Source organism: Python bivittatus, unplaced genomic scaffold (genome assembly GCF_059951505.1).
Source record: "Python bivittatus isolate LINGU-HERP-01145 unplaced genomic scaffold, Pbiv_v1 ctg000330_np1212, whole genome shotgun sequence".
NCBI lineage: Eukaryota > Metazoa > Chordata > Lepidosauria > Squamata > Pythonidae > Python > Python bivittatus.
In genome coordinates, this window is record NW_028277058.1 from 17,054,942 (window position 1) to 17,078,957 (window position 24,016).

General features: G+C 37.1%; 1 protein-coding gene across 2 annotated transcripts; it reads left to right on the plus strand.

Annotated features, from left to right (window-relative positions):
• The first annotated feature begins 19 nt into the window (after window positions 1-19).
• On the plus strand, window positions 20-10,037 carry ATP23 (ATP23 metallopeptidase and ATP synthase assembly factor homolog). Of its 2 annotated transcripts, XM_007438038.4 has the most exons (6): window positions 20-233; window positions 4,322-4,367; window positions 4,465-4,546; window positions 5,297-5,434; window positions 8,142-8,225; window positions 9,422-10,037. In XM_007438038.4, the coding sequence occupies exons 1-6, from the start codon at window positions 20-22 to the stop codon at window positions 9,623-9,625; spliced, it is 768 nt and encodes a 255-aa protein (XP_007438100.1). In that variant the 3' UTR covers window positions 9,626-10,037. The 2 variants fall into 2 exon arrangements, with proteins under 2 accessions (XP_007438100.1, XP_025028843.1); XM_025173075.2 differs by lacking the exon at window positions 5,297-5,434.
• Window positions 10,038-24,016: the final 13,979 nt, after the last annotated feature.

Below are 24,016 nucleotides of genomic sequence, written 5' to 3' on the forward strand. Positions count from 1 at the left end.
CTGGGTCGGCTGGGCTTGAATGTGCGAGAGGGAAGCCCCGATGACATCTGAGCAGACTCCGCAGCCGGAGAGTCGCGGCTGTGGCGAAGAGCAGGAGGAGGACTTCGGCTACAGCCGGTTTCCCGATCGAACTCTCGGCCAGGGGAAGAAGCCGTCGCTGAAGGGAAAAGTCTCCGGCTTGTTTGGTTCCCAGCATAGGTGCCAGTCGATGCTGAAGGTTGCTCTGGACACCAGTAAGTCCCCCGTCGGCTGCCTGGTCCTGAGAATGTATCTTGCTAGTGAGGAAGCGATAATCCACCGCCTTCTGCCCTAGAGAAATAGCTCTAGGTGTTCATTACGCACCCCCCCCCATACACTCAAACGCACGATCCTTAATACCTTTCCTTACATTTTACTACGTGATAAAATTGTAATTCTGACCTTGGAAATATATTGCCCCATCTTAAGTTAAGTAATACCAGTATTGTGCCATGAGATCTGCAGTTCAAAGTCAGCTGTCAGATGGAGGTTGAGAACATAATGCAGAATTGTAGTAGGTGTTGTTGATGTTATTTATTACAGTTATATAATATTATTTATATTCCATGTTTCCGGATTATAATCTTACCAAAGTGGTTTACAAGATTGCACCTACCAACTAGGGGCAAAGAGGATGCTTGCCTCTCCAGCTGTGGTTATGATTGATGCACAGGAGACTTGGCCTAGGAGAGAACAAAAATAAAATATCATTTTAGTGTTTATATTAATAAGGTTGGTGAGTAATTTTGCTGGTTCATTAAATGTCATCTGAGCCAAATTGTGTAGTCTTCTGCAGTAAGGGAATAAACTAAAAACTCATTTGAGTCAAAGCTCAGCTCCTGTTCGTGACTTCATGGCCATGGCTGTGATTTGCCTTCATTTGCCTCCCCTCCCCCATCCCAATTTAATTACAGCTCTGGAATTTTCTGCTGGTCTTAATTTTTCAAGATCTAGTGTTATTTATTTTATTTATTTTAATCATTTAAAATAAATGCCCATCTCACAACAGATAAAACTCAATAAAACAACCAATAACAGTAAGAATAAAGATTAGCCAAGGATGTTGATCCTGTCACCTATCTGGATAGTTGGAAGAAACAGGAATCTCAAATATACCATTTCTCTTCAAAATGGATAGAGTTTGCTTTCTCCTCAAGTAGAAATCATGTTGACCCAAGGCACATTAAAAGCAACATTGCATTTAGTCTTCTTCCAGCAAAGGTTTAGCAGTTGTGGGTTTTTGGTTTCTTTGTGGTCATTTTATTGAACTTATCTGTTATGAACTTATTTGTAAAGCTGACTGCATGATACTGTTATGTAAAAAACACATTTATTTTATTTTTTGTCAAGGTATAATCTGTATGGATTTAATGTAGATTTACCATTAAAATACTTCACCTATGTAAACGTAATGAGACCTCTGGAGCTTGATTCTGAATACATAAGTATAGGATGAGAAGGAGAGACAGTGTTACATGAATTTCTCTAGGCCAGATGCTGTAATGGTTGAGCTGTAGGTGCTGCTGCTGCAGCAAATAATGCTTGATTTTTTGATCTACTACATAAGGGAGATACATAGAGATTATAAAGTTCTTAATCCTGGGCCTGGCAGCTCCTGACAGTGACCAATTTTTCCACAAATAATTAACAAAGCAAGAGATTACACTAAAACTTTTAACTCTTGAAAAAGATAAAGATAGTCCTTGCTTAGTGACCACAATTGGGACTGGCAACTTGGTTGCTAAGCACCACAATTGCTAAGTGGAAAATCATATGACTGCGATGGGCATGACTTCACTTCACTTCTCTTTTGGACATTAAGTGAATAACCATGGTCGTTAAGTGAAACATCATGTGACCATAACTTACAATTTTACTTCCTCCTCTTTTTTATAGTAATTTTACAATTAAAAAGATAAAAACTAAAAAAGAAATTAAAAAAATAAAAGGATAGAAAGAAAAATCGAAAGTGCAGAAAAGAAAAAATAGAAAAATAGAAAAGAAAGAAAAAATAAGAAGATAGTAAAGAAAAAGAAAAGAAATATATAAAGAAGTGACTTTTCCCTTCATCACAACAGGTATAAACAATTTTAGTAACTTATCACCTTCCCTTCAAGTACAACAAATGATCTCTTCTTCCCATATCCCATCTCTTATTTATAAACAAATTCTTGTCATTTCAGTCCTGATCAGTCCATTAAGGGTTACCAGAGATAACTAAACCTTGATAAATAAACAAACTTTATATTCCTTCCTTTTACTTTTAACATCTTGATCTTTAGTCCCTTCATATAATGTCCTAGAATTTGATTTCTTTTCATTTTTTCTTTGTCCCTTCCCACAAAATTCTTCAAAGCTTTAACAAGCCTCTTTTATAAATCCAATATAGGAAAATTATCCAAGTCACTCTCTTGATTTGTTATTTGTATATCCCTTGTAATTATTATGACATCATCCAGTTTCTTTTGTATTTCCAGTGTAGCATCTTATTCCATATCATTCTTGTACCCTGTCATTTTTAAATCTACTTCCAGATCAGTCTCAATCTTGTCAGGTAAAGCTTGTTCTTTCATAGTATCTTTGAAACACACTCTTTCTATAGAGGCAGACACTCTTAAAATTAACTTCTGGGTCCATTGTTCAAAAATATCCTTCAGTATGTCCAATGTTAAAATGTTTTGTTTCATTCTGTATTATCAAATTTAAGTGTTCTATTCCGTTAATTGTATTCTTTAGTTCCTTCTGGTTCCCTCTAGTGTCCAACTTTCAAAGTCTCATCCTATCTTTTTTTTGTTTTTGTTTTTAGAAAACTCAAAACAAAAGCATTTTCTCACGGGAAGGATTCTTATAATTAATTCCAAAATCTTATTTCAAATCCTTCTGGACCCTTAGTCCGTTTGTAACTTTCCAGAATCAAAGTTCTAATCGGTCTTTTACTATTTATTCCAAAATAATTTTTAAGTCCTTAAACTTGTATTTAAAACTTATTTTGCTAAGGATTGAAAGAAACTCACCCGGTGCTGTAAAATGTGTCAATCCAAAGGTTCCTAATAGCTGCAAAGCAGTTAACAAGCAATTTCTGAAAGTGATTAGAATAGGAAATATGTGAACCCAGTGTCCTTTTGAAGGTGCCAACTGCAGTTTCAGCAAGATGGCTATTCCCTTGTCTCCTAGAGTCCTAAACCCACCAGAGACAGCTCTCTTGCAGTCTCCTCATGAGGACCAATTGCCTAGAACACTTGTGGGCAATCTTAAGTCCTCCCTTGTCTAGAGAGGAATTACAAAGAGCCGGTCTGCTTGTGGCTGTTCATTCCGCTGTGGTCGTCAGCTCCGCTTTTAGTGGAGCCACCTTCAGTTTGCCATTTCTTCCCCAGAAGTCCAATTTTACTTCCTCCTTCTCTATTAACTCTGCTTGTCGCAAGCCAGTTGCAAAGTGCCCACATGGTGATCACATGACTGCAGGACACTGTAATGGTCATAAATGCAAGAGTTGGTCAGAAAGCTATTTTTTTACACCACATAACTTCGAATGGTCGCTAAATGAGGCAGTCTGTAAGTGAGGACTACTTGTATAAAGACCACAAAGTTGTCCAGTTCAATTCATTGTATCTGAGTACAGCTGAGAAAGACTGCTGGCTAAAATCTTGGAGAACTTATGCCAATGTTTAAGACAATTTTAAGCTAGATGGACACAACTTATTAAGACAGCTTCCTAATAGGGCTCCGTGAAGCAGCACTTCTTTCTCTGAATATAGAAATAAAGTTTCAGTGAGTTATGGAAGAGCAAGATGCTCTACTTCTATGCTCCTGTCTAAGCATTGACAGGTTGATACCCTTCAGCAAAAAAAAAGTGTTGATTTCCTTTAACAAGTATTGATTTCCTTCTGTACCTGCACAGAAGATTGGCAAAGTCAGCAAAGTGGGAGCTCTTGTCTCAGGTCTCTACTGTGATACCTAGAAGTGGGCGTTCAGCATCAAAAGAGTATTTTTTTTCAAAGTTTTAATCAAGGTAGAACATTCAGTTGAGATTCCACACAGACTTTCTGTGTTCCTCGACTGCAAAATTCTTATGTACACTTGAACATTATTAAACTTTTTTTAATTAGGGAGATTTTATATCTGAGTAAACACTCAGGATTTTACCAGTAGTATCTCTTAAGTTGATCAAGTCCATTTTTGTGCTCTGATTATGATATCTATAAATTGTTTCTGGGGTAGTGTTTAAAGACGTGTTCTATATTTTTTTTTTCTTTGAACAACAGATTTGTTTAGAAATGAACTACTATGCCAATGTTTATTCTAGGTCCACAGGCTAAACTGCTACTTGATGCTATGAAGAATTCTGGCTGGTGAGATAATTTATGTCTAAAGATTATTATATGAATACTATGTATTATATTTCTTTTGAAGTCACTTGTTACATGTGTAACTCTTCAATTGTTTTAGCACTGTCACCAATAACCGACACATTTCATGTGAAAATTGTGATAAACATGTTGGTGGAGGATTTGATTCTTCAGTATCACAGGTAAACTGTGAACTTTTTCCCCTTCATGCTTGCAGCTTTTTATGTTCTGCGATGTTAGTAAGACAAAATAGTTGAGTCTGTAATCAGTGTTGAATATTAGAGTTTATTAGAGTTTTTTTAAATGTCCGTTTCAAATAAGATTTTATAAAGTATTGCTGTTAATCCTCTGATTTTTTTTTTTCCTGTTGGGTTAACATATTCTATTAATAGTTTTTTCTCATCTTTTTGTAAGCTAACTTCATTATATTAAGTTTAGACTGTGTTATTTCTGGATAACAATAGCAGGAAATCAGATAAATTGGGGACAGGCAGAGCTCAGTGATAAAGCATCTATTCCTGGTGATGGGCTGTCCAAACCACCTCTGGTCACGGTGCTTCTCACGCATAAGCAGACGCTGGGGGCTGTATATTTTTCATTCAGTATTTTTTGGTAAGTATAGATCATGATAGAAATGGCAGACTGTAATGATAGCAGCTGATTTTTAGTTTGTAGTTAGTTTGTTTTTAATATGTGTAGGTAGTCTCTGGGAAGCTCTTCGTGCCCAGAAGAGGAAAGAGAGGGGGAAGCCAGATGAATAGTCCTCCCAAGTTCTTTTGTGCCACATCTAGCGAATAGTTGAACAATGCTGCATAAAGAACAGGAAAATCCTGAAAGCACAATATGCCATGAAAGCCCTAAAACTAAAATGCATGAAACTTATAGACATTGTTAAAATGTCTTTGGAATTTTCTGGTTAACTTTGTTTGCAGATTGTTCTGTGCCAAAACAATATACGTAGTCAATCTCAAATGAACAGAGTGGTTGCACATGAACTTATCCATGCATTTGATCACTGCCGTGCTCATGTGGATTGGTTTAATAATATAAAGCACTTAGCCTGTTCAGAGGTAAGTTTGAAAAACTTAATTTTACGAATATATTTTAATAAGGATGCCAGAACCACACATGGCATAAACATATCAACACAGTTTCACTACAACACAGTCTTATGCATATTCACCCAGAAATAAGTCCCACTGATTTAAGTGAAGCATACTTCTAGATATATTAGTAGAGTTTTGTAATCTTACTGTCATATTTTATGTTTCTTTGCTTAACTCCTGTTGTGAATGTCAGTCTGTATTCTAGGTAGGCTCCGACATTCACAGACTGTAGATATCCTAAGTCTGCACCCACAAGTGAGGCATGGTTGTCCATGTGCCCCTGGAGATTCTCCAGTCCCTCCCTCTGGTCTGGAGAAAGAAAATTTAACAAGGAGGAGGGGATGAAATCTATAGTTACCCTACTCTGAAATGCAGCCATGAGGTAGCATTATTCAGATTATTTCATTTTCTTCTTTTCTTTTGGATTCTTTAATTGCCAGAAAAGCAGCATGGGGTGTGAGAGCCTTATCTCTCTCATGTGCTAGGGTTAAGGAGGAGGATAGTAGATGAAGCACTCCCTAGAAATTAGCTGACAGCAGCGGGACTACCAAGCGGCTACCCTAAAGGAGGAGGCAGGGGCAGGGTCTAAATACCCACAGAACTTCTGGGAAAGGAGGTTGCAGACTTCCAACCTTCCACCCTACAGGCTTAGTCAGTTCCATTCCTAATACATTGTTTTCAGTATAAGCAAGAAGAGATAAATTCTTATAGTCACAATATTAGTTTTCTCTGTGTATCCAACAGTTCCACAGTGTTTGGACTATGAAGTCATCATAAGGATTGTGCGATTTCATAGTCCTAATTTAGAAATTAATCAATTACATTTTGAAGGGTTGGTTTGTTTGGTTTGCTTGGTTGCTTGCTTTTTACATTTTAAAAGTAAAATGTACTGGGCAATTTGTATAGGAAATTCAATTGACTGAAAATGTGTTTTCTTCGTTTTTCCTATTGCTAAAAAGAGAATAGACAACTATGAATGGGAAAAAAACCCCAAAACCTGTAATTTCATTTATTTTAACTTATATACAAATACTAAGGCAAAATTATTACTATGTTGTGCACCATTTTTTTCTGGATTGTTTGAAATAGTTTTACTCTCTATCTGTGTGAGTATGTGCTTGTGTGTGTGTTCCCAACAGCAGAGCCAGGACATTGTAAAGAGAGAGAGAGACAGAGAGAGCAAAGGAGGGCTAGGGTAATGTGAATAGTTTATTAAATGAGTAGCATGTACTTATTTTCAGTGGATATAGTAGGAACGTATTCGCTTGTCTATTCTCTCCTCCATCTAGAACAATTTAGACATGTTAGATAGCTTGCGAAACTGCAGTATGTTTTGCATTTTCCAAACAATTATTTAAGTCACTGTTTGACCTAAGCAGTATATCTCCCTACCCCTCACTGCAACTAAGCTTTTAAAAGCAAATACATAAAACAACCTATAACCTATAATATCTCCACTCAATTCTTTAAATTAGTATAACAGTTGAAAACATTTTATCAGCTAATTTATTTTGAAGATAGAGAACAATAGTTCCCCCCCCCCTTTTTTTTTTTTTTTTGTCTTGGCTTCAGCAAGTAAGAACATGCTGCTTCCCATGGTTTAGGAAAGAGGTTTAAAGATTGTTAAACATAATTAGAAGGTTATCATATAACACACACAAACAAAACATCCTGAAATCTGGCAGCAACATGGTCTTTTTACACTGATAGTTAAGATATTTCCTTTGAGTTGAACTTGGTACCCTGTGACTTCATGGCTGTATCCATGTGGTTTCCCTGGCAAAATACAGTAGTAATTTGCAATTGCCTCCTGGGATTTTTTTTCAACTTTTTAATATAATAATTCTGGTAGTATCTGGTGATCTCCCATTCAAGGACTAAGCAGGGCCCACTGTTTAGCTTCAAGCCTCAGAAAGGATAGATCAAATACTGCCACCTACTGAGATAATCAGAAGTTTACTGACTGACAGATGTCCATCAGATCTTAAGAGGTACCATTTAAGCCAGTTTGGGTAGTATTACCTACTGGTCGGAGAAAATAAAATCTCTGCTGAGTCAGAACTCCTACCGACTTCATGCTTATGTTCATCTAGTTTATTGACAGCAAAATAGGAACAGTTTGGCCTTGCCTTCTTTGGGGAGTTTTTAAATACTTTCTAGTCTAGCCTACAGCCTTGGAGTTTCCTGGTGTCTCCCAGCCAAATGCTAATAAAATCTTATCCTTTTTAGCTTTCTGAGACCAGCCAGTTTCAGCTAGACGCTGCTACCTAGCTCAGTGTTTCTCAACCTTGGCAACTTGAAGATGTGTGGACTTCAACTCCAGAATTCCTGAACCAGCTGGGGAATTCTGGGAGTTGAAGTCCACACATCTTCAAGTTGCCAGAGTTAAGAAATACTGAGCTAGAAGATCCTGTTCTATATTTCTAAAATGGGATCAAGGTGATAGTCTTTCAGCAGTGATACTTTAATAGCACCCCTGAAGAATGGCTATATGAATAACCAAGAGAATTCAATTATTCTTAACCACTTGATTGTTGAACCTCTTTTCAGCAATTATATAACAAATTGGAAATGAAGTACAGATTTGCAACCTTTAGGACAAAAGGTTTAGAATGTGATACTGCGTTAACATTCCTGTAAATATTCTATTTAGTTCATGCATCTTTTATAGATTCGGGCATCTAATCTCAGTGGAGATTGTTCTCTCATAAATGAAATGATGCGGTTTAGATTTGGACTGAAGCAGCATCAACAGGTAAGTTAATAATGATCTGTAAAAGAAGAGATTTGGTTCACAAACTGTCTTCCTTGGAGTAGTTTCTTCTGTAATTTGAGGCTCTGCAAACCTAAAAAAAAAAAAAAATCTTACAAAGAAATGTAGTACCAATGAGAAAAATAAGAGACCACTTTTTTGTCTCCCTCATTATGCTGCTTCTTTTTATGTATGAGGTTGCATGAAATAATGCCTCCAGCTCCATAACTTTAGTTGAAGAGCGTTGTTGAAATAGATGGAACAGGAAAATAACCCTCAAAATAAGCTGTTTTGTTACCTGAATTTATTTCTGCACACAATCACATTCTCTGAACGCTTTTGTCAATGATGGACAAGCTTCTTAAAGCCTTCTTAAAGCATGAAAGAACTCCAGCCTTTGGTTCTTCTGTCAGCTCCTCACATATGCCTACAAAGGATCCCTTCAGTTTTGGGAAAAGGTAGAAGTCGCATGGCACCAAGTCTGGCCTGAGTGATGGATGGGGTAAGACAGTGAGATCCACTTTCACAAGTGCCTCTTGGGTGACTCATGTGGCATGAAGCCTAGCATTGTTTCGTTGAGTCAAAAGTTCCTTCTTCTGCTTCCATACTCTGCTTAATCGTTTTTTCAAAGTGGCAAAGGTGGAGGAAGTAGAAAGGATTATCGGGACCTGGTTGAAGACACAAAACGTGAAGTCCTTTTGTGATGGCTTTTAACAACTTGTCCATTGGCAGAAGGGTGTAGTGAATGGTAGTGATTATATGGAGAAGTAAATACAGGTGATAAAATAACTTTCAAGGATTTTTTTGGTTTTATTTATTAAAATATTCCTATTTAATCTGAAGTTATGGAGCTGGAGGCATTACTTTTCATTCAACCCTCATCTAAAAGAATAGAGTTTAAGGGCGAGAAACCTACTGTTCATTGGCCAGGTTGCTTATGACTTTTTTTTGAAAATGACACAGCTAATAAACTATCCTCATAAATTGTTATTGACTTGAATTTTACATTATGGTATCTTCCAAGTGATACATCTAATGTGGAAAATGAAAAAATAAAAAGGCTTTTCAGTTAGATAGTAATATATTTGAAGGTATCCATGGAGCTTATAATTATTACCTTTTTAACGCCAATACAAAAGTTTCAGTTGATCAGATGTTATTGCATGTGCCTTGACCTTGTTTTTAATCACCTGTTTCAGACTTGTGTAAGAACGAAAGCTGTTCGCTCCATGCTGGCTGTTAGAAATATTACTAAAGAGATGGCAGAGAAAGCAGTAGATGAAGTCTTTGAATCCTGTTTCAATGATCACGAACCATTTGACAGAGTGCCTCACAGCAAATTGGATGCAAAGTATGCATATAAAGGTTTTCAGAACCGTCACCGTTACTACCAAAATCTATGAATGAAAACTGTTCACCTCTAGGTCCAAACTACCATTTTAGAGGATAATTGGAGACCCTGGAGACTGTATATCCAATTTGTTTAATTTCCATTCTGTGTTTCATTTAGCTAATTGATCTAGTAATTACTATTTTTTTCAATGAGCAGAATGGGTCTTTGTGAACAGAGACATCCATGGGTAGGGCAAGGGGGAACAAATGATGAAAGTAGCATCTCGCTGCAAGCTCGACACTGTTTGTTTGCTTTTGCATGCACGTATAAAAGGGGAGGGGTTTGCAGCACAACTGAGCTTCACTCACTTTGGCAAATGTGCAAAAAGATCTTGCAGATGCCTGTTTGTGTATATTCCACTACCAATTAGTTTTGCAATTGTTTTTTCATCCTTGGTTGAATAAAGGCCATTTTTAATTATATATGCTTTATTCCAAGTGGCTAGACGACGTGTTTCTGTCATTTAACAGAATGCGAAGATCATCAGACCCAAAGCTGTGAAATAAGTCAATGTCTTCCATAAACAAAAAACCAAAAATCACAAAATTCTTGTTTTGTAACAGACTCAGAATGCATCCCAAATACAGTGTGCCATGTCTAACCATTTTTACTCATTCCTGTCCTGGGTTTATTGATCTTTCAGCAACCTTTGTGTGGTGAAATTTATTTGATTTTTTTAAAACTTGGATCTCTTTTCTCAAACTGAATTGTAGCCAACCTGCACAGCCCAATAACATTTTTACTTTTCACTGGAATTGGATGAAAATTGCAGGAGCTTTAGGTCACCACTAAGAGATGGGAAAAGCCAAATATCGTAAACACAGGTGGAGGAATATTTAAATAACACTCCTTTAATTAAAAAAAATTTCCCATTAACCTTTGATTTGAGAGAGACCATATTGAAATTTGCAGCGAAAATAAATCCTGTCATGAAGAAAATCTGTATCAAATTTCAGGCAGATAGATTAATGTGTTGGGGGGGGAGTGCGTGCATATGTACAAATGAAAGGAAAGGATGGTGTCAAAGAACTCTCTATCTTTCAAAATACTGTTAAGAGTAGAAGAGTCAGAAAGTATACTTACTGAATCCAGTGATTTCTCTCCATTCTTCTTTCCCCATCCCCTTATCTCTGGAAACTGAAAACTCCATCATTGGGGGGAGGGGCTTTTTTTTTGGACAGATAGCTTTGTGGAAGTTTTTGGAGACATAACAAATTGGAACTGCTCCATTTCCCTTTATGTAAATTATTCTGATCCATTCTGGATTTGGGATTCACACTGAGTTTTTATCCAGTCCTGCCCTCTGTATGTGCATGTGCCTTATATTAAAATAATTATTACTTCCAGTGAATGCTTCTGAACTAAAGAAGACCATGTGTGTTCAGATATATCTGCCTGACAAATGTAAGCTAAACAATTTTTTTAAAAAGTTAAAAATCCAAGAACTTGCCAAGTTAGGCTGGCTACTCCCTTTTGAAAATGCAGTCTACTGTATGTCTTTGAAATTGGACATTACAGCAGCTCACAGCAATTAAATGCAACAGCAAGAACAATAAAAAAATGTAAATAAAAACAGCAAACAGACAGCTATATGAAAACTACTGTTAAGAACTCAAACACAAAAACATAATCACAATCAGCCGGTAAATATGATCAATACATCCGATTCAGAGTAACCATTGAAGCGACTCACCGCTCCAATTGGACTGCCAAGCCAAGGCCAGAAGGGTTGGGGCCAATCTAAGTACCAGGGGAATGACGTTCCCAAGGGCAGGCACCATGCCAGAAAAAGCCCTCTTCTTGGGTCCCATCAGCTGACATTCCATAGTAGATGCCTCTCCTGCTGAATCTGATGAGACCAGTAGATGTAACTGGGGATCTTGGTGGGGGGAATTGCAAACATTTTATATCACAATCTGTATGCCTGCACATTTACTGTCCCATTGTGGAGCATTCTCTAGAGCATTCTAGAGTTACATCCCTAATGATCTAATCACAACTAATCTCTTCCCCCCCCCCCCCCAAATGTTTCATGTCAAGGTTTTTTAAATCTTGTTTTCAAGCAGTAATTTTATCAATGATCCACTATTGCATAGCTGCTGGCTGCAAAGTGACTCTATCAGAAGTAAAGCAGTTAGAAAATATTTTCTGCACCTATGGAGAAAATTGCACACTAAATTCTTAAAAGACCCCTCTTGATATAAGTGGCTTAGCTTTGCAATGGCATAATCATGCTTGTTAGCCTTTGACTTAGTTATTTTCCAGTTTCCTCTTTAAGATTTTTTTCCAGCATGGGTGCATTTTCAAGAGGCATAGGAAAGTCACACACTTAACTGTTTTTCATCTGACACCCTGTGTAGTAACATGGTACAGTGATTCATGAGATCAAGTGTATGCTAAAGAATTGCACCGTGATTTTCTCCTTCAGGTACTCTTGTCCTTGTTATTTGAGTCATTTTATCTGCTGTGATTTGTAGTAGAAATATTCCTATACACAAAAGTTTTCAAGGTACCTAGACAAGGCTATGCAACAACTCTCTCAGGTCTGGTGCCTTCAGATGTGCTGGACTTCCTTTTTCCCAACCAGCATAGTCAAAATGCCCCAAAACATTTTGTTGCCTGAGGTAGCAAATAAAATGGCACTCCTCCCTATTCCAGAAATTGACTGGCTTAAGAGCTGAATGTTATGTCCTGGGAATGGGCTAATATCCCTAATCACACCTGAGCATGGCAGGCTAGCTTTGGGGAAGTGTAGTACAGTGGAAGTACAGTGGAAGAGAATGAGTTAGGAGGTTCAGGAGACAGGTGGGGATGGGTCTACTCTGGTTATCTCGCCCCCCCCACATCACCATTTGGGGTGGTTGCCTAATGACAGGGTTGGGTTGGCTTGGCGTGTGTTTGAAAGCTGTTCCTGAGGATCAGTGTGGCAAATCAATCTACTTCTCAGAAAACATCTATACCATATAGACTTATAACCCAATTGTGTTGGGTTGTGCATGATGAGTTGGATCTGAAGGACCATAATTATAGGTAAATATGAACTGAGCTCAACTCTTGGTGACTATATAGGTATTACCAAGTTTCCGTGGTAATGCTAGGGAACTGGTCTGACACAATCTTCCAGAATACTTTTTCCAAATTCCCAGTCTAGTTTATAGACCAGGTTTTTTTGGTGGTCTGTCATCCAAACATTAAGCAGGTCTGACCCTGCTTTACTTTTTTGGGAGATGACTACATGCTGTCGCCAGCAGTGATCTCTGAAATATGCAAAGATTTTAAAGAGGATGGATTTTGTTTGTACAGTTACAGAAATAACTAGCAGTCAGCATATGCTTTAACCTTAAAATACAAGGAGATAATAAGCACCTTCCAAAGTATTTATAATTTTGAGAAGCCACTGCTTTTGTGTATAATATGAATCTGTACTATTTCCTAATGATTTTACTAGAAGGGGGGGGGAAAAAACCTAGAGAATCAAATCTGTAATTCTTGCTTTTACATTTGGGAATGCAGTAGTTATTAGTACAGCAGAGGGAGCTAGAGTATCACCAAAATTAAGCTACAGTGAAAAGCAAGCCTAAAATTATTTCAGCAGGCATTTCCATTTTTATTTAAATCTGCATTTTAATCCAATTTACATAACTCTAATGTTAAAATAGATTAGAAATTAAACACAATTCCGCTGCATTGTTCAGCACCTAGAGAGTTCAAAAATGAAATATTTACTTCCTCATAATAATGATCTGGAGAATACAAGTAGAATATATTTGGCTGGCTCTGGTTCTGCTGATGCATTTACAATGAGGATGTTTAGGTTAGGTAAGTGAAAGTTTTCCCTTGCAGAAAGATATGGAGGCTGAATGTTGGCATCAACCTGAATTCATTATTAGAAAAAGCTCTAATGGAGTGAACATATACCCTTCTTAGGCCCTGTTTCAGAAACATTTGTGGATGTGGTGGGAAAGTGAAAGGGGGCAAATGACGAAAGCAGCAACACATCAGTGTGCCACAAACTCTGCCTTTTGTACACATGCCTCACATCACAACAGCATGATCCTGCTTTCATCATTTTGATGGCAGCCTTCAATTTTGTGGAAGCTTCTGCCCTGTTTCCAATTTGTTAAAAGGTAATTACAATGCCCCATGTTTTAAGATCACATTGTGAGCTTGTGAGGTTAATTATTGAAGAACAAGTATAATCCTGCCTAAGAAAACTACTTTCAGATTTCAAGATAAACATTTAGTCAAGGTTTCCATTTAAATCTTTGGCACAGAACAGCATGATCTTCAATAAATATAGCGATTCAGTGCTACTGTACTGCATAGGAAGGGTTCTTAAATATGTATGTATCCTAGATGGCTGATTCCCACTATGAGTAATCAGAATTTTAAATGAAATGCCCTATTTCCCAAATTACTTTTTCCAGTGTTAAAGATAGACATTCAATCACTCCCAGTTGCCTGTTACAGTATTTTTATTTATTTATAGAGAGTTGTGTATCTATACCTATACCTAATTGCCAACATGAAAGTATTGAGAATAATGTACATTTGGTAGCATATCTTTTGTACTTTTAAATGTAGAAATATGGATTGGGAGTTGTGCTACTATTCAAGTGGATGCTGAATTTCATAAAACAGCACTTTCCAAACTTGTTTTCATGCAGATCACTACATGAAAACATTGAGGACCATCATATAAACAGAGTTAGTATTGCAACATTAGTGGATGCTATGACACAGACACACATATTCATTCACATATGTCTTCCCGAGTATGATGCCTAAATTAGAATGCCAAAATTGGAAAAATTGATGGACCTGGAATTACAGGAATATTTGGACTTGTTAAACACATTAATGCAGAAGTGAGGCTAGAAGAATTTTGTGAAGGTAATTATTGTCAACTTTTGTGTCAAGCAACATAGCAATAGTCTCCCTCCATGGATATCACTAGATACACATTATTGGAATCTGAACAGAAGACGATGGAGAATTACAGTTCAATCAGGCAGGACATTTCCAAGTATAGGTTGGGGAACAGACTGGGAATTACCAGTATAAAATATATGAGTTAGTTTTAGAAAATTAAAGTAAGTAGGTGTCACAGCAAGATTCAACCTGGAGAACATGCAATCAGAAGTAAGGAAAAGATTCAGTATGCTTAATTTATGCAAAAGAGAACCTGAAGAACTATGAGAAGCAATACAAGAATTCATGGAAAACCAAAGCAGAAAGAATATTCCCAAAATCTCAAAGAGGAAATGTTTCAAGTGACTTTCAGAATAAATTATCATGATAGCTAAAAAAAGACAAAATATAAAAGGGGAAGAACGTAGGATAATTGTATACAGCCTTTCAATTCTAGGTGAGAAAGAACAATAAAAGATATGTTAATGAAAGATATCTGTGGAACATGTTAAAAAATAGAAGGAAACAAGAAAAGGAAAATAAGGAATATTTTAAAGAGCAGAAATATCACAGTGAAAAGTATGGCTAACATAGCTGATGTCAAATAGGAAAGCACATAGAAATATGGTTTAAAGTTATAGAACAAAAGGCAGTAAAAGTGTGCTCAGGTGTATGTCAATGAAAACAGAACAAATCTACATGACCCAGAGATTGGAAAAGATTGCTGTACACACTTGTATAAAAGAAGGGAGATGCACAAGAATGCATGCTAATTCCTCACACAAGGAATTTCTTGCTTAAGAACTTACAAAAAAGAATAGAACTGTACATGAAAAGAAAGATGCCAAATGACAGGCAGTTGGACATGACATCAAATAATTAAGATGTATAATGGAGAGAACAAGAAAATATAAGGAGGTTTAGTCTTGTTTTATTGACTAGAGCAATGTCTCTGTTTATATAAAACATGTAAAACTCTGGACTATATTAATACTAATACCAGAACACATGATTCTTCTGGGGAAGCTCTACAGTGGATAAGAAGCTACTATAATAACTGAATTTAGAGAAATAGAGTGGTTCAGAACAGCAAAGGGAGTGAGACAAGAATATATATTGTACACATATTTGTTTCACTTACACAGCAAATATTTTATAAGAACTGGAAGAGATGACATCATGAATCAAAACAGAAGTATTTCTGTGACAACTTGTACCAGGATGGTTAAAACAGTGGTAACGTATGACTGTGAAAGTTGGACATTGAAAAAGAATAAAAGGAAGAGGACAAATTCATTTGAATTATGGATCTGGAGTTAGTTATTAAGAGCAGAGCAAAAGACAGGAAGTTCCCTTAAACTCTAACCATCTGGATGCAATAAAGAACAAACTGTTGCATGCTCTATCTGCTTTTCTATTGCACATAAACACCCAATGCAATTACATGAAAGTAATGTCCACATTAAGATTTTTTTCCATATAGCTTCATTTTTAATATAGAAGAACTTGCAGGATTTTCAGAATGGTAATAAGACCAAAAGTAAGGGCAGTATTAGCTGAGAAGATTTAGATGGAATTCCAGAAGGAATAAGAAGTTATTATGCCAACAGCCCCTTCTTCCCAAATTACCGATACTTTATTTAACACTGGAGATGGAATTGTATTTAGATAGCACTTTTTTCTTCATTATTCTGTTGCAACTGTTTAGTATGTGAGGTGTCAGTTTGTGTTGCTTTCTTGTCATACAAACCTCATGTGATATATGGGGTTATTTCCAGAAGTTGTTCTATAATATGCTAGTTCCAGAGGCATTACTCTTGCTAAGAGTTTCCTTGATGCTCTTTTGGCTTCAGTCTCTTAAATACACACACACGTACATCCTTACATGTTTCCTTTTCTCTTTTATAGAGAAAAGAGTCAGCAACACTAACCTTCTGTGCCATCTAAACATTTCTATCTATCAGGCTAATTTTTTTCTCTATATGGTACCTTCCCAGTGATAATATGCTGCTGTGATCATAGCCGGAAGCCAGCTCTGACAATCTACAAGTTGCATGTGTTCCTTTTGTACAGTATTTTAAATGATGTATATAATTTATGAATTGTTAGCATAGTTTAAAGCACAGAAGACCCCTACCCCTCAGCTACATATGAACTCCCAGCATGGTAATGTCTTTGAAGAAGATTGTAATATTTTATCTGTTGTTTTTTTTAATGCTGCCTACAAGAACCACAATTTGATTGGATTGGTGTGGGTTTGTGTGTTAAAAAAAAAGAAATATATATTGCAAGGCAATTTCTCTTGCATATTAACACATAACATAATTATGTTAACATAATTACATATGTAATTATGTTAACATAATTACATAACATAAGTATGTTATGTTAGAACATACCTTTTTAAATAAGAATGCCAGAATGCTGAAAAGGAATGGACCCTATGCACTAATGAGAAATAGACCCAATATTTGTGTATCTCCCACTTAAAAAAAAATAATAAATTGCACAGCAGTTCCACACCTAATTGAATGTCACAATACCAGTGAGTAATTGCACTGTCTATGAAATAAATTTGTTCCAAAGTCAAAATGTCATCTTGCTGTCAAATAATCCCATAGATTATCATAAACAGAGCTGGAGAAATTGTACTGTGACTGGAAAGAGATGTGCTGTGAATCCTAGTCATTACCAAGACATGACTTCCATTGTAATTAACTGCCTATCACAATAGCTTCCTTGTGCAGTGTTGCTGCTTACCTGCTGCCACATATAAACTCATTAACATTTCTGTTGATGCAATACTATTTCTCAGGTTAACCTTTCTTGCACAGTAGGATAAAGTCCTTCATGCTGATGGATCCTGTAACATCACTCACAGCAGTTACTCAAAGGCCTCACATTTCTCTTTTCTTCATTTATACCTAAACTGCAAGTAAGGTTGAGCACTTGGCTTTTATAATGATATGTTGGCCTTTCTAGACACTGCCAAGATGACTTTACTTGGCCAAGAAGACTCCAGATTATCATGTCAGAATACAGACCAATCTGGAACTCTTCTCCACTGAGCTCAAAAAGTTTATTCTTAGCTTAGTTTTCTTGTACAGCCTACATTTATTTTCACTTATTTAGTATTTACTGAACCATTTATATCTCATCCTTCTGATGATCTCAGTTTCCTGTGGATAAAATTGGAATCACAAGATTAAATTTACAAAACAAACATTTCTGGGGTGATAACAGTATGACTTGTAGTTAAGTCCTTCTGTTCCAGGGAGGGCTGCAGCTGGTGCACAAGCCATAGCTGAGCAAAGGTCCTCCAGGCCATGGCTTCCACCTGCACATCCAGCAGTGGCTGTGACTTTATAGAGATGCCCTCTTTTCCTCCCAACATTCTTGTGCCTTTTAGAAGAAAAGCAGAACAAATTCAAAGGTAGGCTCAGCTTTATTTAGAACTGAAATGGAATAATGGGGAAGGCTGAATCTAACTGCTCTAACTGCTCTTACTGTTATGTTGTTTTCAAAACCATAGAAGTCCTGCTAGAAGGAAGATGTAGAAGTAGCTTTCCTGGATCATGTTGTCAGGCTGTACTCCAGAAATGAACAGAACTCCTATCATTTATTAAATAAGATGACTATATAAGCTACCTCTTTTAAGAATTTCAACAAAGGTGTTCTAGCGACAACTGGGACTATGCTAGCCATGTCTCTGTTCTGAGCTAAAAAGAACTCCCCCCCCCCTCCGCCACTTGCACATCTACATTGGCTAGATGATAGCTATCTAGATGCTATCTAGATAGGACTACCAATGCCTTCATAATGTGATTCACGAAGGGGACACTTTTTTCTTTATTTAGCTACACCACACTGACTTATGGGAGAAGCCAAGCCCCAGAGGCAGAGTGCATGCAAATAGAAAATTGAGAAATTGTGCTGCCTAAAAGCCTAGGAACCAATGCCAATGTACAGTAAGAGTGAGCAGTCAGTGGCATATGAGCCACATGCAGTTCCCAGTCCCATTTTAGCAGACCTCAGAGTTCCACAGGATAGTACCATTAAAAATTAGCAACAAACTGCTGATTTCTGGTAACCCTATTGCCTATGTTTTTTAAAACACTGTAGGACTTAGAATAGGTTTTTCAATGGCCATTTTGATTTAACAGTACCCAAACTCCCAGCTCCTCCCAACTGTCCCATCTCTAGTGATGTTATTGTTACATTCACTGCAGCCTTCAGAGGCTAAACAAGGAAGTGTAATCCATTGCTAAAAAACAAAACAAGGTTGTTTACCTCTATTGTAACTGCTATCATACTAGATGGAACAGTGGTCTAACTTGGCACAAGATAGCTTTCTATGTTTCTTGCCATCTTATCTGTAAGAAAATGTGCAACATTTTTTTCTAGTTCTTAAAGAATGAGAGAATGTTGGTATCTAAACTTGAAGATTTTGAGCTTTCCACAATCAACACTGAGGAAAGCGTAGAGTTGTGCAATGGAACAAAGAACAAGAAAAATAGAATGCTATTGCTAAAGCAGCCAGATAGCTTTTAAAAAGTCAAAGCAGGTCATGAATCCTCAAACTGAAATTTCCAGTGTCTAGCTGCAACCTTTGTACCAAGTTTCTTGCAAAAGGTATTGTGAATATTGATTGTATTGTCAAGACAATAGCAAATTATTATGCCATGACTTATTTTGGGAGGTACTGAGTCAAGTTATTCAGAGCAGTTGAAATTGTACTGTTCTTCAAACAACCTAGTCTAATACAGTTAAAAATACAGTTAAATATAATTCACAAATGTTAAATTGTTCCAAGCATTCAAAAAAGTCAAGTATATATTTTTTTCAGTAGACTATCATGAACAGTTTGATTATTGAAAAATAATATTACACATGAGAAAACCAGGACCTATCACAACAATTTAAAGAGATAAAAGTATGTGGCAGAGAAGTTGTTATTTAAGAAGACTTGTAATGGCTGGGGCAGAAGATACAAGGCTATTCTCTCATCCTTTCATGAGTTATTCCTTTTTAATATTTTTCTCTCAGTTGCTTTCAGTCTAAGACAAACAAGTATTTCCAGCTCCAAGGCTTCCTTCCAAAAAGTTGTTTCACAACACATGGAAATATAAATGGAGCTTCCTTTTTTGAATTATTAAAGCAACCACCCCATCTGAAGATCTTGCTTAACTGCTTCAGAAACTCCTTCTGACTGGTCTGCACATGTGTGCATCTGGAGAAATTTCTCTTTGTTTTCTTCCCTGTGAAGCAAGGTGGCTGCAGGTGCACATATGTGAGGAAACAGCTAAGAGCAGTTTTGAAGCAGTTGAATGAGTCTTTCAAAAACTGGGCTTCTTTAAGTAGCAGAAAAGAGTGGCTTTGTTTATGTTCCTGCAGATTGAGCAATGTCTCTTCCAAAGTCTTTGTAAATTCTTTCTGGAGTTTAGTCAGAAGATAATAGCCTCCTCCAGTGCATTCTAGTATGTCCTGTCTCCTTCCATCTTCTTTTTCAACCTGTGGAATGGAAGGTTTACTTGTGGAAAGGGAGGTTGGTAATGGAAAATATGGGGTCACGACACAAGTTTGGGTGGGAGTGGAATGTTTTGTGCATACTGAGGCTGTAGATGGATTCTTTGCCCTTTTAATTTTGTTAAAGCATATTTTAGAGTCTTTGGGAGGTATCTTTTCCTTCTCAAAATTGTGGGGAACCAGGTGCCATAAACTTTCAATCTTAGCAGCCGTGTCAGCCAAGTATTGTTGGAATAGATGTCCTCCTCTGAAAAGGTTATTAAACTCATTCTCATAGTTCATTATTCAATATGCATAGTAATGCATTGCCATTAGCTTCTTATTGTTCACCATTTGGAGCTGATGATGCCGACCATCGTCTCCAAGTAGAAAGAAAAGTATGTACTGAAAGCTGTCATAGGAGTGATGGGACTCTGAAATTATTTGCAAACCACCTCTCGTTCTTTCAACATAATGTGCTGTGATCTTGCTTCAGATTCAGTGTTGTTTGGTATAATGACAGCAACTTCACTGGCAATTTGTACATTAAATCTTTTCTGATGTTCATATTCTGGTCTCTGGTCAGGATCAATGACAGTGGATGCTTTTGGCATGTCTCAAATTTGTTCTTTTGCAAATCAAATGTAGAGATTTTGTGGTCATATTAAGTTCTGCAATAATTCAACAATCTCATGTCAAATTCCATCATTGTGGAGTATACCCATTCTCAATTCTACACTCTTTTGAGGATCCATGAAATAAATCTGAAGGAATTTGGCTTGCTGGTTGGCATCTGGCATTAAATGTCCAATGTAATGATGGATTTGCCCTTGAATAATCACAGAAGGATTCCATCCATTCCTCTTTGGAAGGATTTCTTTGGCACTGAAGGATGTAATTTGGAATAGGCAATTGTATTGTCTGATGTCCTTCCTGAATTTGTTTGCAATAGGTTCATCATTGCTGTATAAATTGAGGAGTTCATTAGGTAGATGTTGCAAATTGTCTATCCTGACCTTTCTCTTCATACAATAGAAATTAGCAGTTTCTCCAGGAAACAGGAAGGCACAACAGTGAGGGCAGACTTTGGCTATCACACCAACATCAGCAGAAATATTACACCATGTGAGTCATGCATTTTCCCTTGCTCTTTCTCTGTTGAGGTCTTTTGGTTGAAGGCGGTTATTGTCGTGTTGAGGAACTCTTGCAGTAATACTGTTGGCCACATATTCTTGAGTTGATCTTCCCTTTCCTCTTCTACCTCTTCTTGTGTCCTCATTCTGTGGCTTTCATTGTCATTCCGGAGATCTGCAGCCCTTTCATACTCCGTTTGTTCATATCTTTTGCTATTTGTTCTTTGTCTTTGATGCTGGAGATGTGCATTTCTCTGCTTCTTTATCTCTTCCTTTCTTCTCCTTCTGCACCTCTTGTTGTCTCTCCTTCTCTCATGTTATTTGTACTGTTTGATCCTGGAGTCATGTGGCCCTGGCCTCATCCGATTCTTGTTCTCTCCTCCTCCTTCCTGCTTCCCGACAATGCTTGGTGTCATCTGTTGACCATGATGTTTCCCCTCTTATTCCATGAGACATAATTAGGCTGACAATATTTATTTTTATTGTATTGTATTGTATTGTATTGTATTGTATTGTATTGTATTGTTTTGTTTTGTTTTGTTTTGTTTTATTATTTACCACAATGCTGTATGGTGCCATCATCACCTCAGAAGAGTTCACACTTCCTGCCAGCTTCCCCACTGAATTGGGTTGCGTTGGAAATGACATTCATGTGAGCACAGCTGACCGTGGCAGTGTGGCGGTGTAGGAGCACGGCAGCCCTGAAGCAGCCAGAATTTTCCAAATTTCAATCCCATGGGAGTAATGGATCCTGGATTTTGGACACATTCTTTAAGTTAGCCCATTTGAGGTACATTGAATCAAAAGTTGTTGTGCTATGATGCAACTGAACGTTATAAACAAATAGGAGAGTTTTAGTAGTATATAGATGGCAATACAGAGTCCATACACCTATATGGATTTAGTTTTCATATTTCAAATTTTCTGCAAATGAGAGAGAGAGAGAGAGAGAGAGAGAGAGAGAGAGAGAGAACTACAACTGCCATTAATCATGCTTTATGTATTATACCCTCTCCTCACTGAGGTTTGTTGCATTTACTATTGCAAAGTCTTTCGAAAAACACGTTAGTTAAATGGGGCTGAAAATCATGCATGCATATTTAATAGGGAAAAAATACAGATGTATCTCTCCAGTTTTAAGCTATAAACTATTACTGTTCTTAGACTATTAAAACTGCCCCATTTAAAATGAGCGAAGTAATAAAATGGGGTATGGTGATAATCTTTCAAGGGTTTAATAATAAAAAAACACTTTTGTAGCAAATGCCCCCCCCCTTTTATACATAATTCAAGTGCTTTTGTTCTGTTTTGCAAAACAGATATAGAAGATAGAACATGTTATATAAGTAAGGTGGCTACATGTGCATTGCCAGGAAAGGAGAAAATCCATCACAAAAATAAATCAGACAAAAGTAGGCTTATTTCAGTGGCTAAGCACTCAGAAATAGTTACTATACCTTAAGTCAGTGATTCTTAAAGTGTAGTCTGAGGAGCTCTGGGGGTCCCCAAGACCCGCTCAGGGGTCTGCAAAATTAAAATTATTTGCCACTATTGAAGATATTTAAAACAATGTCACTCTTTTCATTATTATTTTTTATTTGTTAAAAAATATAGGGTTCTTTCATGAAAAACATTTATGTTAATATCTAATGGGTATAATACTATATTGTTATTTTTACATGATTCAATAAATAAATATTCTACAAATGCATCAATTTTAATTTTTAATACAGCAAATGTTGACAGATATAACTTTTATACAACCAAAAGTTCTTTTGGGGTCCTGTATAGTTTTTAAAAGTGGCAAGGGGTCCTGAGAGAAAAAAAATTAAGAAACGCTGAAGAAGCACTTCCAAGGAATTAGAGAGAAATCCTGCTGCCAAAGAGCCTACCTAGTCTGTTGTCCTGGTTCTATCTGGTGATAAGAAAAACAGAGAAATCTATGGAGGGGCAAAAAAGTCAAGATGGTGGCCACAACTGCACAAGCAAAGCAACACATGTGAAAAGGAGCCAGGCTTTGATCATGCAGTCACAGCTTCCATCTTGACTTTTTTGACACCCACCTTCCATGGATGCCTCTGGAGAAAAAGGAAGGCCCCATCCACTGTCTCTGATTTGTTAAACAAGGCTTGGATTGAGTAGTCCTTCAGATAGAGGGTTTTCTGTAGGTTGCCCTACAACTCCAGATTCAAGGGAATTGTGGATACACACACACACAAACTTCCTTGAAGATTACTTTAACAGATTACAAAAATGTGGCGATGTACAAAAAGGAATTCATAATCTTGATGAGAGGTGAGAAGGTGGCCCAGTGAGACGTACGAGATCTGCAACCCAGCTAACAGAAGTCCATAGAGCTCTTTGAAACAGGGTGAGGAAGAGGTTTTTCATTGTTTTTAATATGCTTAGTACTGCCAGCTCATGTCAGTGTGAAGAGTTTGCCCTTGTTGACTTGGTAAAGGCAGCCTCTGATCTTCAACCAACCACCTCCCCGTGGTCTCTCTTCACATGGAAACAAGACCAGGGACTTCATATGCCTCCTCCTCCTCCTCCTCGTCCTCTAGCAGGGAAATCTGAAGGGAGCCTGCTTACATTTTAACTGTGTTGCCCTTGGCTATTATTATTAACAAAGAAAGGAAACTGAGTTAGAAAACCATAATCTGTTTACTAATGAAGGATGAGTTATGACTCCGTTAGTATTTTTGAAATATTAAAGCTAGTTTTGCATTTTAAAAATCAATATCAATAAGGCAGAAAGGAAGTGATTGGCGGATGGGATGGAAATAAACCAAAGGTAATTATCTGCTGGAAACAGGACCGTCAATGCACTGAATCAACAAAAATAAACATAA

Excerpts from the sequence above, each read along its gene's own strand:
- ATP23 (XM_007438038.4), top strand. The coding sequence starts at position 20 with ATGTGCGAGAGGGAAGCCCCGATGACATCTGAGCAGACTCCGCAGCCG. Across the intron at positions 4,368-4,464 it reads GCTATGAAGAATTCTGGCTG|CACTGTCACCAATAACCGAC; the intron begins GTGAGATAATTT and ends CAATTGTTTTAG. Across the intron at positions 4,547-5,296 it reads TTGATTCTTCAGTATCACAG|ATTGTTCTGTGCCAAAACAA; the intron begins GTAAACTGTGAA and ends CTTTGTTTGCAG.